This window comes from Buceros rhinoceros, unplaced genomic scaffold (genome assembly GCF_000710305.1).
Source record: "Buceros rhinoceros silvestris isolate BGI_N320 unplaced genomic scaffold, ASM71030v1 scaffold32290, whole genome shotgun sequence".
In the NCBI taxonomy this organism is placed as follows: Eukaryota; Metazoa; Chordata; class Aves; order Bucerotiformes; family Bucerotidae; genus Buceros; species Buceros rhinoceros.
Window position 1 is genome coordinate 34,442 of NW_010388388.1, and position 17,334 is coordinate 51,775.

Sequence of the window (17,334 nt, forward strand, 5' to 3'; positions counted from 1 at the left end):
CAAAGCGGGTCAGAAACAAGTCATCAAACCAAATTCATACTGTCCTCTAAACTCTAACGAGTTTTAAATACCTTTCATGATTTTGGGCACCAGGCTCACAACTTTGAATGCCCTGGTCTGGCAAAACAATCCACGAAACTGTATTGTAAAATATGGAAAAGCAGAAATATTAAGTGAACTTGAAATCACAGTGGAGGCAAGGAAATCCTTTGTTCTTTAAATGTCACATAGGGAACGGTTTTTCAAATTTGAGTTTGTTGTAAATGCATTACATAAACTTCAGCAGCAAGAGGATACTGGTATAAGTCACTAAAACCTGTTCTTAAAAGGATTTTCTAAAGAGTAATGTGATGAAGAGTAAGAATGGACAGCAGATGTGTAAAGTGGAAGCATTGTTCCTGTCTATTCTTGTCTTCTTTCCTGGATACGGTAGAAATGTTTTAGAAAGAAGGAACACTGGCATTGAAAGAATGCCAAAAACCCCTGCTAAGTCATGGCGAAACCAAACTCCTTCCACTGAAGCTGAATATTCACAAGCATTTCTAGTTCAATAGTTAAGACAGGAAGAAGGACGCTCTTTTCTTGGATACCAAAAAACACAGACTCTAGAGCTGCATTTTATTAACCCCTTTTTTTTTTTTTCTGTTTGTGACTCTCCCTCCCACACCTTGTCCATAAGCACAGGAATTGCTTTATGGTAGTTTCCTGAAGGAAATTACCCAAAAGAGGACAGAAACACCGAAAAGGCAAGGCCTGTTGCAGTTGTAGCCCATCACTCCACAGACTGAAAAGGCATGAGAAACCCAATTATCCAAACTTTTTCAAATCTTGTGGAATGCCCATTGTGGTGAAGGCCCTGAGGTTATAGAAAAATCACATAACCTCATTAACACATGCATATCCCTCTGAGTCACACACACAGCACAGTGTCTGTGGCACAGAGCCTGCGACTGCTCCTTTTTCAACTGAATAACTGATAGGAGAAGAAACAAAATTTCAAAGTGCATCTTCAGTACCTGTGCAGCCCTTCAGGGACGCAGTCAGGAAGCAGTCTCCGGTTTCCTTGCCATGTCTGTGTTCCTCTGTACACGAGCTGCACAACCACCTATTGCAGCTTGTACAAAGACTGTGAGCAGGTCTCTTCTCTTTACACATAGAGCAGCTCTAAAAACAAAAAGTGCAATTACATACAAGGACAACAAATGAGCTGTACCAACTGTTTTCCCTACTAGAGTGATTCAGATTGGTAAACTTCATATTTTTCTTCCTCAGACTAATGTAATTCAAGCGTTTTTAAGAGCCTGGTTATTGTTGTAAAAGTTAACAGAATAAAATTAAGATTTGAAGACCTTAAATGAAATTGGTTGTCTTTCTGTGCTCTGTCACAATCAAGCATAATTATGACATGATGCAATAATTATTCAGCAAAAATTTACACTTGAAGTCAGAAGAAATAATTATACTTACTTGTTTCTTGTGAACAGAAAAAGCCATGAACGATGAAATAGACTTGTCTGATTTCAGTTAAGGAGTATTATGTTAAAAGTTACTTTTAAAAATGAGGAGTGTGCTTTGTAATCTCAACACATCAAATGAGCGTACACCTTACTTTTATATATATGTATAAATATTCAGATAGATACAGATATTTTCTTCATCAGAAAAGATAGAAAGGTAGTCTACATTGTCAAGTAAATGTGTGAAATGCTAGAACCAAACATTGCCCATCAAAAAGTTTTTTAATCTATTTCCTTTTTAATCACAACATTATACAGAAGCATTTTATTATATCATTTCGGTGCCATTCATTCATTTCTGTCTAATTGTTTATTAACTAAAAAATCCATAGGCTAGAATCCACTTCTGCTTTCATGTACGTGAATGTAAACTGGAGCTACTTCAGCAGAGCTACTCTAAGTCTACATTTCTTAATTTAAAATTAGAGCTCATAATACTTGCTTTAGCATTGTATGAACCACTCTGCTACAGTGTAACTGTCAGAAAAATACATAACACATGCCAATGGTAAGGCCATTTAGAAAACAATATAGGGACTTCATTTAAATTTTACCATTCCCTTCAGTGGGACTGGAATTTCACAACAGGTTTCTTGTCAGCTCCTTGCTCAAGAGTTTCTAGATATTCCCAATCTTTTTCAAGGAGATTGGGCATCTCTCAGCAATAAGACAGCAAAGCAAATTTTGAATGTGTTCGATTGTGTGGGTGGGGAAGTGTCTGTGTCAGCCATTCTGCTATTTTTGCCATTTGCTTATCAACAGTATTTTCCAAAAGGTACCTGTAATTGTTTAAAGCAAAATGCAAGGGTGTGTATTCTGGGAAGAAAAGCTTGTTATATAAAAAGAAGTGTCTAATTTTAAAATGTACTCATGAAGGGCCATCTTAGGGAACAGGTCAAAGGCTAAGGGATGCTCTGCCTTCTCCACAAGAACCAAAACAGTTTAATCACTGGTGTACCTGTAACTGTTCAGCTGTCAGTCTGACTAGAATTCATATTGACACTGTTCTGTCTTAACATTGTTCTTAAATTGCAGAGCTCATAGTGTTCCCAGAGTTACATTATTTATGATGTGTAAATTGGATATTGGGCAAGAGATTCTGAACTGCATATTTCTGAAACTCCTGCTGCTGGTATTTAGCACATTCTGTCATTTATGCTTCACTATCCCACACGCTGAGAAACATCTTGCTTCCAAACACTTCGTTACAAGATTCCCATTTGAACACAATAAGTAGATTAAGAAAATTATGGCAGCTCAGCTATGTCTCCCTTGGATGGAGCTGGTGCTTCTCCTTTTGGTATCACTGATGGTGAAATTATGGCTTTAGTTTTTTTGGGGGGGTGGTGGTTAAAAGACAGTATGCAAGGTTCACTGCTACTTGACTTGACTGTTCTAAAAAGGAAGTTAGCCAAAAACTATGAGACGGGTTTGTGAGCCCCTCGAGGGTATTCCTATGCTGCAGTGAGAAATTTCCTTTACTGAACTACTCTTAGTACTCCTAAGGGATTACAGAAAAGAAATAACTTTTTCTAAAGTAGGTTTGCAAAAATAATCTAGTGCTTTTGAAGACATTAGATATTCTCATTTGATTTCCCTTCTACACGAATTCTCATTGAAAGGTAAATGATGTGAGTCGTGGTAATTAAGAAATCCCAGTATAATGCAAGCAGTGCATCCTAAAGATTCAGCAATATCTTCTTAATTTTCATCTTCTCTTTGAGGAGTGCATGTGAATAGACCTCTCCCTGTTTTAAAGTTACGTTACACTCTTCAAGCACCTCACACCTGAAGATGTCAACACACTTTGCTTACATTAATTTTTTAATTTCCCCAGGGCACTCCACTGATTAGGTTACACATTTTTTTTAATAATGGAGAAAAATAAACACAAAAATGACTGTCAGGAAAGTATATCCCCTCTATACTTTTTTCAGTGTTGTCACTGGGCAAGTCACTTTCACAATTTAAAGTGGTCTCAAACCTTCCATGTGGGACAGAACTGACCTACAAATTGTTGCTGCCCCTACAGAAGTTAAGTGGAAGAATCTATCTTGTGTCCTACATTATGGAAAAAAGTGTTCCCATCCCTACAAAGGCCCTGAAACTATATATGTAATGTGACTATCCAGTTTACTTAGGAATCAAAAGCATAAAAAAGACACTCATTCACAAGGTGAAGTCCAGCATCCCTGCTTCGTTACTCTTCCCACGCTGCGGATCACGCGTTGGATAATGCAGTCAGGAGATTACAGAATAGTTTTGGCAAGTTTTCACCTGTTTTAACTCCCAGCTACAGGTAATACTACCACATTCTGAAATCAAGCTTATTCATGCAAATAATAGAACACTCTTTTGTAACAGAAGGAGCAGAAATACAGATCTTTCTCTGTCCCTCTCACAACCCAAAGCAGTAACTACAAAAATGTGAGAATAGTCCTGCCTGTTCCTGGGTACTGAGCACAGTGAAATCTGTCTGCCTACAGTGTCGACACAAGGCCAAGGCAGTAATCTCATGCTTTCCAATTGCCGTTTGCATCCACTCCCCAATGGGAAACTGAAGTATGATGTGACCTTTTTTATCACTAAATAGACAATCAGAAATTATAATTGCCCACTGGATCTAAAGGGTAAACTTGGTGTAACCATTCAGCCAATAGTCTACTTCTGTTTACTTCCTGTTGAATGCAGAAAGGGGACAGTGAGGAATCGAGGACATTCAGTATCTTCCCAACATATCAATTGTTACACAACCAGGCCCACACCACTACTATCAATATTTTTGAATCAAATCTATTTTAAGTATATACTCATTCTTCAAATAAAGTTTAAAAAAATACTATGAAGGCAGTATGCCCATCTCTAGGAGTGAAGTAATTACAGTGTGTCCTGGTTTGAGTGAGAACAGAACTCGTTCTGTTCAGTGATTTTACCTAACTGCACTTTCTGAAGTTAACAGCATAGTTTTGCAGACAGTGTCTGATTCTAGAAGTGAGAGTGCTTCATATTTACAGTCACTGCCTGGGATGCAGAAGGGCTCTTGCTGATACTTTCTGCTGCGAAAACCAAGGTCATGGCTAAATCCTGCGTGCCATGTTGGGGGTGCAGCCAGTCAGAGGGACCTGAGGGAAGAGCAGCCTGGACAGGTGACCCTACACTGACCGACAAGGTGTTGGTCATATTTGGTATAAAGCTAAGCCCAGCAGCATCAGTGGTGATGGTGACATGGTTGCCATTGGGGGGTTGGGTTTGGTATTGCTTTTGTATATATTTAATTTTATTATTCTCATTAAAGCAATTTTAGTTTTCTTTTCCAATTCATGAATCTCTCTGCCTTGCTCCTTTTTTCTATCCCCTCTTTGGGAAGAGGCGGGGAATGCAGAGGGAATAATAGTGAGCATCTGTCCTTTGTCTAGTAGCTAGCCCAGCTCTGACTCGACACAGTGCTGCATGAGCAAACTGTAAGAGTCTGTTGTGAAACACGAAGTTTGCTCTGTTTTCAAAGAGTGTTCACTGAACAACTCACAAGGCACTGAACTTAGTGGTTTTCACTTACCTTTGCCATAGTTGAGTTACCAGTAGGAAAGTCCTTGAGAAAGAAATTTTCTACTATATCCCTTGCAAAGCAGGTCTGTTTGCACACAGGGCAGGAAAGGATACCTGATTTTTTTAAAAAAGAAAACAACAACAACAATAAAATCACAAATAAAGCAATGTACACCAGCCATGTGAACCAGGAAATTATATAAACTACGCTTCAGTATTGGCTTTTTACATCACAGGGGCAGACTTATTTCCAGGAAACCAAGGCACTCGTCAAGTTATAAGTTACTTGTGGCTAGATCTAGTTCCACACATATGAAAGAAAAACAAAGCAACAAAATCCCTAGAAAGACACTATAGTTCAGCTGACCTATTTCAGTATCTATCGATGCTACCTCCCTGTCCAAATTCCATGAACTCATTAGGGCTTACAGCTTTCATAAAAAGTGAGCTGCACTTTAAACTGTATTCCCTTGTTACAGATCTCCTTGTGCTTTCTGATACTTGCTACGGTTATTCTAGTCTGGCTTTATGTTACCACTGGTACATCAACGCACAAAACACACGTTACCTAATACTCGTTTTACAGTGCAGCATGCTATGCACGGGACGTGAAAGAGGAGGACATTTTTCTAGAAGGCCTAGTGCTTTTTTTTTTTTTTTCCTAAAGGTATTTGCAAGTTTCTGACGACATTTCTGTAAACTACTGTAGATGTGAATCCGGACCTTTGGAGATGGTGGCGGTGTGTCAGACTACTTTCACCTTATCTCTTTTTTTACTAAGATTTTCCATTTTGCTGAGAACTGAATTTCAGCGCTATGCTCCCCTTGCCAAGTGATCTCTTTATGATAACTAACAGCAGTATTTTCCATGATGCAAACTCACTTAAAGCAAGATTTTAAAAGCAAGATCAATGACAACTTTCTACTGGACTGATAATGTAGTCAGTAGATTAATTAAATCTTAAGATGACTACAACTCTTCGCATTAGACAGTTATCAGAGACTCTCCTGTTTTCCAGGTAGTTAGTATTACCTGCCCCCGGGACACGGCTCCTGCAGTCCCTGGCCAGGTGCACAGTTCTAACCCTGAATGTCTCCCATGTTCAGAACTGTGCTACTGTTATTTTAACAGCAGCACTTTACTTTGACAGACACACACAAACCCCAAACCCCTCCTCGACTACCACTTCTGACAAAAGCACTATGCAGAGGTCTGAACGTGTTCACTTTCATTCATAACTGTTTTGAAGAAACTTTGAGTTCTGTTTCCTTTGAAGAGAGCATCTTACTAAGAACTGCTTCCACCGTGTTTTTTAGCCCAAGTCTTGTTATAAAAGCAAAACTCTATTGTTTACTATTTTCTGAGGTTGCACTTACAACAGAACTGTGATTTGGGGGACTAAGTGCCAGACTGTAGCCAACCTCACACTTGTTTAACTGTGCGTTTCAAACAACGCTGAGTGTTCATGTAGGTGTGAGAAGGAACAGGCGGTATTGTCAGGTGCCTGTCGGCTACCAGTCACCCCAGGGGAAAGGGCAACCAAGCAATTGCCAGCAGTTTGCTCATCTTCTGGGCATGTAACCTGAGTCTTGTTTAAGCGTGTTCTGGTGACAGGAGTTACAAAAAGGATAAAAATTCATCCGATAAAGATGCCCACGATGGCAGAAAGCTGTAGAAGTCTTTTAAACTATTCATCTACTTTGCATCCATTTCATAAGGAGCACGGCTGAAAAGGTATCTTATTTACCTACAATATTTGTAGGTAATCACCTTCACACATTACATCCTAGGACAGCAGAATGCTTTTATATTAGTCACACTGAAACCCTTCCATCCTTTCCCAAGTTACAGCTCTGTGTGTCTTGTAGATACCCATTAGCGGCTCGGTTCTCTAGGGAAAGGTAAAAAGAGTAGGAGCTCTGCAGTACCTGAGATGCATAATACAGACAGTGCCCTCCTACTCCTTGTACATGGTGCATACTACAAGCACGAGTGAACTGTAGTGCTAATTCCTAGCAGGTGACAGTTTTCAAGTTTCCCTGTAAGCACCTTACAAAGGAACACAGGTATAACAGCAGCAGAAATAAAAGACAGACACATTTTGAATGATAAGCTAGGAAGCAAAACACCTCCTTTCGAGCAGCTTCTCAAATAAGTCTCATGGGACATGCTCTAATTCTCTGTGATAGGAAACCATCTACTGACTTTGAAGGGAATTGCCTCTAGTCCTTTGAGACTTAGAATCAGTTTCTTGCTCCCATGACAGCACTGCCCAAGCAGTGCCAGTTCTTGATCTGGCTAATACAGCCAGAAAACTTCCATACCGAGGCTACACAACACACCACAAATTGACCAAAGGGGGAATTATCAGCAGGTTGCTTTCTGAGGTAAGAAATGCACAACTCTTCCTTCCTCTACATGCTGTATGGGTGAGCACACAGTCTTACACAAAACATTTCTGGGAACTGTTGCTTACTGGGAAACAAAAGCAGTGCTCAGGACGTCACCACAGTAAGGACAACTTCTGTCCACATACCACATAAGGTAAAAAAAGATAATACTGAAGTTACTATTTTATTACATTCCAACACTAATCAGTGCAGAATGTTAAATCAAATTTTACCAATTGGATGATATTTAACGGAATGCGGATGGCCTCAGGCATGTTCATGAGAACTTCAAATTCTGTTAATTTGTTACACACCAGTGAAGTATAAAACACATTGTATAAAGAATGCATTCATTTGACTATGGCCAAGACCATCTTTTTAACATCTTAAAATTTATTTTTAAAAAGCTTCAATAATTTTCACCCTAAGAAAACACATATCGTGCATGGATTTCAGTTCTGCACTACAGCCTCCTTATATCTATGAGAAAGGCAGCGGTATGAAGAAATATGGAACAGGCATGATTTTGGAGGTAGATAACATTAAGGATGATTAATATTAGGAGATATCTAAAAATGATGCCATGGGACAATTTGTTTCCCAGGGTTTATATCCAAGTTACGCTACTGAAATTAGTGTTGTTCCAGAGATGCACACTGGGTGAGTTGCACACACACAGGGCAGAACTTTGTATTAGACACACTAGCACAGACCATTGAGCACAGCTTTGATGATGTAAATGTCAAAGTGTGTCTTAAATATCCAAATTACTGTGAATTATAATGACTTCAAATCTGAAACTCCCTTGAGATGAACATAAGACATGTTTAGCCCTCAGCTTAATTAAAAAAAAAAACAACAGAACAAAGAGCGTAACAGTTAACAGGAAAAATAACGGGGACACCACAGCAATACTGAATTGGAAGTAGTCTCCTACTGGTAGGGAACTATCAGTAAGCACCTTCTTGCCTGTCCTCATACCAAATTCTGTATTTAAGACTTTATTTTAAAAGCACAGGAGACAGATCTGCATCTTGCTAAAAGAGGGATTCCCCGAATGCAGTAGCTTCGGAGATCATACTCGTTCAGCTAACCGAGATGCTTATTCGATTCCTTTTCCATTTAATAAAAACCTGTTTCCAACCTCTTTCAGTATAAATTCCCAAAAGAATCTAATGATAGCTTGGCATAATAAATACACTACAGACAGGTTTGTGAAGCAATTACCCTGAAATTAAGCAAACCTTACTTAGACATTTACAAACAGCCACAAGCAGCAGCTACTTCAACAGTACGAAGCGGGTGCACTATGCTGCGTTTGTGCTCAGAGCGCCAATCGCCAGTAGGTACAATTTCCTAGAATCCCCCTTACCTGTCCTCTGGACAAACAGTCACTTAGAGAGCTACACGCTTTTGTCGAGGAGCGGGTGGTTATTAGGCAGGACTGCACACAGAGTGCGCTCCCTGGAAGCAGGCTTTGCCCAACCGCAGATTGAAGTCTCTACACCTTTCGTGGACTACGTGGGGCTGCTCTCCCTTCTTCAGCCAGAACTGCTGATAAATCAGCAGGGCAGAAGGATGCACTGGGCCACTACAACGTGCAGGTTTTTCCCCCTCTTGCCTTCTTGCCCTTGCTTCTCAGATTCTTTCAGGCCTGTGTTGACTTGCCTTGGTTATATTTTTCCTGAAGCGATGGAATAAAAACCCCATAGTAAGAACAAATAGTAGCATCCTACTTCCCTTCTTGCCTTGGTCTTCTCTCAGACCTCAGAATAACTTGGAGCAAATGTGCAGAAGAGAAGAGCTTTTCCAGATGCGAGTAGCAGCAGGTCTTATAACGCCATTCACTCCCACGGTATATTTTGCAGACCATTCTCTAAATATTTTTCTTGCCTTCCTACCTTACCACTGCCTCTAGACAACATTGTTAATCTGTCTTAAGAACCTCTACTTTGCAGACAGCTCATTTGAATATATCATTATTACAGCACTGTGGGTGAAGGGAAGAGTAGTCAGAAGCCCTAGAGACTCACTGTTTATACGTGTAAGAATGATGCAATTTCTGGATCCAAATAGCAATTCAGCACAGAATTACGGGATTCAAACAACAGTTTACTTACTAAGAGATCAGAGGCCAGTTCGGCTACAGGGCAATCATGATGCCCAAATGAAGGTCATTATTGTTATCAGTATCTTAAAGTGGCAAAAAGCTAAGAGAGCTATTGACATGCTCTATTTTTGTGTGGAAATTACATTGGTAGAAAGCAGGTAGGAATATTTGCATAAATTATTTTTCAGAAGTTCATTACCTCCTGCTGTTTATCATTTGAAATCATTATTTATGACACAACATTTAACTGCTAAAGAGATGACCATGGATTTAGAAAGACTAGCAAGGATCTTAACGTTGGATTTAAGTCCCATTTCATTGTGATATGCAGAACAAAACCCTATTTTAGAATTTTATGCAGGATAAGCCATATATAAGCTATTCTCAGTGTATTTGAGTTATCAGCTAGTACTGACCAATCACCGAAGACCACACTGTATTGAAAAGACTCCCAAAGAAGTTTCATCACGTGAGGGATGTAGAGGAATAGTTCTACACCTACATCCTTCCAGGGCTCCACTACCCCTTGAACTACCACCCGTAGTAGGCTAACGGACCTGAACACCACAAAAGCACTAGCAGTAGCAACCAACATGCATACGGACATACCTTTCTGTGTGTGATTATGTACACACATCTCTGAGCCCTGAAAACCTTCGGCAACATAGACAACTTCGCTGAATTGATTTGCAGCCCTTTTGCATAAGCCACATGATTATTTCCATGCTCACACTCCATCAGCAACAGGAACCAGGCAGCGGGCTGGGGAAAATGGAAATGCAAAGGCAGCAGATGCAGTAGTCAGACAGAGATAACCAGTCTGGACTCTCCACTCCATACCAGGGATATCCAAAACCAGCTTCTAGGAAAACAATAAGGTTCTGCCACATACCGTTCAAGCCCTAGATCCCCACAGGTCAGGTGTCTCACATCCCACAGCACTTTCTTTTCTGTTAACGAAAATTGCATCAGACCCAGGGAAGAGCAAGCAGACATCAAGGTGGTGACCCTCACACAAAGTGTTCCTTTCTAGAAGCACAAATAAAGAATGAACTAAAATTTCTGAGTGCTCTCAAGTTTTTACTCCACCTATATCGTAGGTATCTAATTTATAAGTGACAGAGCTGTGGATCATTTACTGCAATAATTTCTGAAAGTGCAAACTGTAACCTCTCCACCACGTATGGAAACTGAGTACAAAGACCTTTTGAACATCAAAAGCCACAGCTCGCAGTTTTGTTTCAAGGTCTTCCAGTCTGGTCAGGTTTAAATAGAAAGAACTCTCAAGCTGGTTGTTTCAGAAATAAATCAATGCACATAATTAAGTTATTATTATCAGGAGAATTGATTAGCATAAAGAAACAAACAGTGGATCTATCATACACACCACATTTATACTTGCTGTCCACATGTTGCACGTATTCCTTCTCTCTTTTTCCTCCAACAACCATCAGAATAATTATTCTCAGAGAGCATTAGCTACAGCTCAAGCTGCAGGCATAATTTACACTTCCTTGGAGACCCAATTATAGGTTATAGGAAACAGTTCTGAAGACAACTCCCACTTCATGGCTTCATATCTATTTAACTAAACCCCTCATTGTTTCACATGCCTTTTGGATATGACAGCTGAACAACAGAGTGAGAAGGGCTGACTAACTTTAAATCCATTTTAAAATGACTAAATATACACATTATGAACAGTTTCCCTCTTTTGACTCATCTTTCTACTTCCCTTTTTAGAAATAAAACATGTATTTGGTGTTAGGTGGGTCTAATTAAAGCAAATGGGTATTCTCCTTCAGAATTAACAGATGTGATGCATTGCATCACTTGCCTTATCTGATTGCGCTAAAGCAAGGCTATCTGGGTCCTGCAGATATGACAGCTCTATCACCAAGGCAGCTAAACTGTAAGCTTAAATATTGCTTAAAGAACTCTGCAGATGTGCAGGGAGTTTGGCTGGTTGGTTGTTTTTTTTCCACACAGGCTAGATGAGGTACTGTGTGTGGACACCTGGAGTCTCCTTAGGCCAGTACCCCGTACTTCTTATTCGAAAACATCATACTGAAAACAAGCCTAGAGCCAAAGAAGTCCTAAAGCTCAGTCCTTCTCTTGAAATAAGCCTCCTTGAAGATCTCTCTGAACACATTAAATGCAAGCGTGAACAATGCTTGGCTAAGTTTTGGATGTGTCTCGCTAACAAGCGTTCACAATTAGGGATCCATGGTTATATATCACACCTACCTTTCAAGCTAAAGAAAACTGTATATTTTCAACCGGGACATAATAAAATGCAGCAAGAGGACATTTGTCAAGAGTACAGCTGAGTCAGTCTGTTCCCTTTAATAGTCTGTTTTCTCTTAGTTTGATCAGTTTGCATTTCTCTAACGAACGCATAACCCTGTTGCGTTTCTTGGCATGTAAGTGGAGATCTCAGACCCTCTCCTGCATGCAGGAAGCTAACAGAAGACAGGTGTGGACAGTTTTTGACTTATGCACAGACTGCACACAGAAATTACACAGTCATTTTGCACAGACTGTGCACAGAAATTACACAGTCATTGTCCACAATTTTTGTTATCCCACCTAGAGAAGCACAAAAGGGCAAAGCACATATTTAAAATAGAATTTCAGAAAAAATTACTCAACACACAAGTTCAATACAAAAAACATGATACAATTAAATCTATCACTTTCCAAAGCAATTCACAAAGCTGGGCAACTACTAATTGCATTTTACAAACACGAAGTGTAACTTAGGTTAGGCAAATTACTCAATTCAGTCAGAAAATGTAAATAACTTGGCATCAGCAGAAACCTGCAAGGTGTTCCCATACATCTTTTCTGATCTGCCTTGTTTTCAGGGGTCTAAACTGTGATTGAGCAGTGATTACCCATGATATTTTTAAGGAGGCAAAAAAGAAACAAAAACAACCCTCAAGCTGAGACAGTCTTGCAACAATATTAACTTCTCACAACAGTGCACCTCCACTGGTCCTCAATCAGCTACTTTTGAAATTAATATGTTGGCAATATCTAAAACACTAAAACAATTTAAACAACTCATTGATCAGCTTACGGAGAGGAAGATCCACAGATAAATGGTGATTTATTTTGGCACCCCCTTCCAGTTCAGAAAGGAGAGACAAGCGCTGGTTTTGAATGTATTCAGAACTCAGCAACAGCCAGACCCGAGAAGTCAAGGCAGCATGCAAGGGCCGGTTCTGCATGTTTGCACATTGCACTGTGAGTGGCAGTTCACATCAGTAGGAGCCTGGAAAAATCCTCATCTGAGAAATTTCCATCTCAGGAGATCCCTCATCTCCTTTTCTCTCTTTTTCTTACCCAGTCCCTCTCTTTAAATTTATTCTTTCCCATGCACTAAACAGACTGGAAGCACACAGAATGTGGGCTCTCTGTTACATGAATAAAAAAAAGAAAATGCTACTGATCTGCAGAAGAAGAAAAGAAAAACTAAGAATCCTCAAGTCCCCTTCATATAGGAAGCATAAGTAGGAGCCAAACTTGCAAACATAATTTTCTTTTTCCTCTCAAATTACTTCTCTGCTCTCAGTTCTCACAGCTGTGACTAAATTCTGATGATGATGCAGCTTTTCCATAGGAACGCTGGCTCTCTCAGACCTTTCGTTCATGAGCCATTATAAACACATACATGTATTAAAGTAAGTTTCCTACATGAACACTCATCAAATACCAGGACTGCTTACCTCCATCTTCTCAGCAATCTTCATACAACAACAAGAAACTAGAACAGAGCTTTACGTTAGCATAGTACTATCTATAGCAAAGCATACTGAAAACCACACATCCAAGTAGGCTTTTGTACAAATGTCAGATTGGCTTCACTTGGAAATAGATTTCCATCCTTACATTTTGCTTAAAGAGTTCATAGTGAGTAAAGAATGCATTTTTCTTACAGGCAATATATCACGTTAGTCAGCTAAAATAGTTTAGCACTTGTATTTACATTTTATCACTAGCACTTATATATGATCGTACTTAAAGGTTACACTGGAAACAGAGCTGATATTGCACTGCCCATAACTCAGCAATTGGTGCAGATAAGACAAGCAATGTTTAGCACAGCACCATCAGAAGATTTCACAAATTTATCCTGGCTGATCTATAGTGGTTGCAGTTTCAGTTACTCACTTAAGTAAGAGACACAGATGTTTTGGGTTTGCTGCTCTCCTGGCTCATGTACTAACTCATATACTCTGCACCTGGAGTCTCACTTCATTTACTGGGTCATCACCATTCATTATTTCTTTTTTCTAATCTTGGTGTTTTCCTATAAAAGTTCCCTGTCTACAAGAGAATGAGGAAATAAACAGAAAAACTTCAAGAACTAGTATCTTCCCATTTGTCATAGACAAACAATTACTGATACACTCGGGAGCTTGAACGAATACCCAATATTTTAACAACTCACTAGAATCTCTAGCTGCCCATCATCCAAGATCACCAAGTGGTAGAAATTCACTTTTCTACATGGCAAACAGAAACAAGGATGGCTTGGATGTCCAGTATATACAAAGGATATATACAAAGTAATGGAGCAGTTATTTTCAACAGCATTTTATTACAAAGCATGTCCCTCACTTTAAACCCACTACAACTGGGCATTACAAATTTTAAGGTGACATTTAATTGAAATGACTGCTTTGCTTTCTTTGTCTTCTTCTACCTTTGTAACTTTTTCTGCCTGTACCCTACGCATGAGCAGCCTTCCTCCTTTGCCATTAAGTTATTCCCTTTTCCTTTCCCTTTGGTGCTTTGCTAGCCTTTCACCAGTGCTCTCCTAACACCATTTCCATTTGTTCCCAAACCTGAACTTGTCTAGTCTATGTTATCTCATCAATTCAGATTACCATCACCTCAGGGAAGATGTCTTCTCTTCCTACGTGTTTCTAAAATCTGCTATGGAAGAGATAATAAATGATGCCTCTTACTCATCTGAAGTTCAAAGCCTGTGAAAATACAAGTAATCTACATGCCTTTGTTGCTCTTATAAATCAGTAATGAGTCTGGAATGCTTCTCCATGGCAGTTAAGACTCATTCAGTTTAAAATGACTGCATTCTGCGATCTAAGTCCTGTCTTGTTCCAAAGAAGTTTCATATTTTCTGTTATCATCACTACCAAAACTGTACAAATAACTTCAGGATTTCAAAAGCCACAGTCACAAAATGCTTGTTGTCCTCACTAGTTCACTCAGCTTGTCAGGGTGAGTTACAGTATCTCCTACAGTCAGGGGGGTTCAGAGAGAGAGAAACCACATTTACAGTGAGATAAAAGTCTCAGCGCACCAGAATACACATACTCGAATAACAGTTATTATGACATCTATTGGGAACACAGAACCGGATGTTTTGCATTGGTGTTGAGGGCTCATAGAAGGGGGAGAGGACATAAAATTATCACCACAACCAGTACCATAGAAAGGTCTGACACATCCAAAAAACTAGATAAAGATGTAGCCTAGAAACTACCTTGCAGCTTTTATTTATTTACTAAGCTAAAGAGATCAAATATTCATAATGTCACTCTTGGTAACTGAAACTTAGCCCATTCTGGAAAATGTTCAGTGTTGCCTGACTGTAGCATTTCTCCTCAAAACATTGTTGTTGGATGAAAACCATAATGAAGGAGGCTTGTTCCCAGTCCACTCTCTGCTCATACAAATCTTGAGTCTCCTAGTTTATTCTTGTAAAGTAGTGCTGTAAAGGAATAAACTATAAAAAGCACTTCTCAATCCATCTACTTTTATTATATTGTAATATAAAGAGCAAAGCCAGAGATCCTTATATATTACCTTCGTACAGAACTTCATACTCAGTGGGAACACAGCGATATCCTTGAATCAAATCCGGAAGACAGTCCTTACAGAAGGAGTGAAGGCAAGGCAGCAGCCTGGGGTCTCTCCTCCGCAGGTCCCATTTGCACACCAAACAATTCCTCAGCAGATTCAGGGTCTCCATTTCTGTTGGCTGAAGTTTGACATTGAGAACGCAGAGTCACAAAGTGGCTCATAACAACCTCTTCACTCAACAAAACACTTGACCACTCAAGTGCAAACTAGAAGGCAACAGCAGGATGCATGTTCTCAGAAGCATTTACTTAGTCCTTGTGAAGAAAGAGGAAGTTCTTTGCAGCTGAAAATCACATACCTGCTTTACAAAAAAAAAAAAGGTATATATGCAGAATGTTGTGCAGGAAATTGTGGTTTAAGGTTTACAAACCATGATCCCACTGTCTCTCTATAGTACTCACAACTCTGGTAAAAACTAATCTGTTCTCTAGATCTGCTTACAAAGCTGGTACCAGGCTGAACTGTCACATGCCGTACATTTCCTGCTAGAAGCACTGAAACTCTGCAATAAAAACGACGATATTCTCTAACGGCTTTTATAATTTCACCTCAATGTTTTATAGATTTCAGGTAAAGCAAATAATAAGCATAACTGATCTTAGGTCCATCATTTCAGCAATGCACTTTAGAAAGCTGCCTTCATAAATGTACAGCATCTTCTGCCAGTCTTCTACACAGAAATTTTTTCACTCATCAAATTTCAACTGTCAAGATGAGCACAGATAAATGATAGACCAAACCTGAATGTCCCACCCACAGGACAGTGTTCCTCCTGCCAACCTGCACTCCCCAAGGTAAATTGAGAGCTTTGCGGTTCATGTTGCAGCCTCAGTTTTGAGAGATGTTGACCAGATACAGCCTGCAAAGGGAAACTTTTGCAAGTTGCATCAGAGAAGCAGCAAACAGTCTCGTTTCCCCTGGAATCACCCTTCCAGCTGACCAAACCTACCTCGGCATGTGGCCTTGTTATCAGCTGTGCATCACTTGCAGCTACGATCTTCAGACCTCCCCAGCACAGAAGAGCAGCAGCTCTGACATTAGGGCTATGCATTCTCTTGAGGGATTCGGTCTCGGGGCAGATTCCAGCAGAAATGGTTGGTAGGTGGGTCTTTTTTTTTTTTCTACAATGCAAAAAATGTATGGATGTCTCAGAAATTCACAACCAGGAATTTTTTAAGTGTTGCATCCTGAAGTCATTGCTATTTAAAATATTATAGGAAAAAATGGACCATATGTTAAAGTCTGCATCATTCATACTCAGCACCTTCTCTCGGAACAGAGGAACGTAGGTAGTTACCCACCAATCTTACCGAATTCACTTACACAAATTCAAACCTATCACTAAAACTTCTGATCCAATTTCAAAACTAGAGGTCCCTTTAGAAATGAGCTGTGGTAATTGCACCTGAGGTGTAACTCATAAACATTATGCCAGTGCTCGTTACTTAAAGCTTACTTTTCACAGTGCACCTTCATCAACCATCTTTCAGAGGCAAATGTCATCAGAGCAGCACAGCTCTCGGCTCGCTCCAGCTCTGTTGTTTCTTGCTACCACTGTTGCTAAGAAGACAAAACAGCACCTATAAAAACATGTAATTTCTGCAGTAGGAAGTTGAGGTCTTAGACTACCACATCGTTCAGAGAGAGAAACCGCAGCCCAGGACCAAGGCAACCATGACAGAGAATCAGTGCAAACAAAGCCTAACCCTGGGAATCGCTGTATCACCCTAGAGGCCAAACCCGCGGCTGAACGAGCAGGAGCATGTTACCTTACATTTCAATGTCTGCTTTTTGCATAACGTAGCAAACTGTGTACAGGGTTTTGGTAGGAGGGAGAAGGACGAGGGTGATAAAAAGAGCGTAGAAGTTCCTGCT

At 39.8% G+C, this 17,334-nt stretch overlaps 1 protein-coding gene across 1 annotated transcript in view; it reads right to left on the reverse strand.

Annotated features, from left to right (window-relative positions):
- Positions 1 to 15,568, reverse strand: part of TRIM66 (tripartite motif containing 66) — a 44,190-nt gene extending 28,622 nt beyond the window's left edge. The window contains exons 1-3 of the mRNA XM_010145763.1: positions 15,403 to 15,568; positions 5,074 to 5,177; positions 1,017 to 1,164 (exon numbers count right to left, since the gene is read on the reverse strand). Coding sequence (XP_010144065.1) covers positions 1,017 to 1,164; positions 5,074 to 5,177; positions 15,403 to 15,568 — 418 coding nt within the window. The remainder of the gene's footprint in view (positions 1 to 1,016; positions 1,165 to 5,073; positions 5,178 to 15,402) is intronic.
- Between the last annotated feature and the right edge of the window lie 1,766 nt (positions 15,569 to 17,334).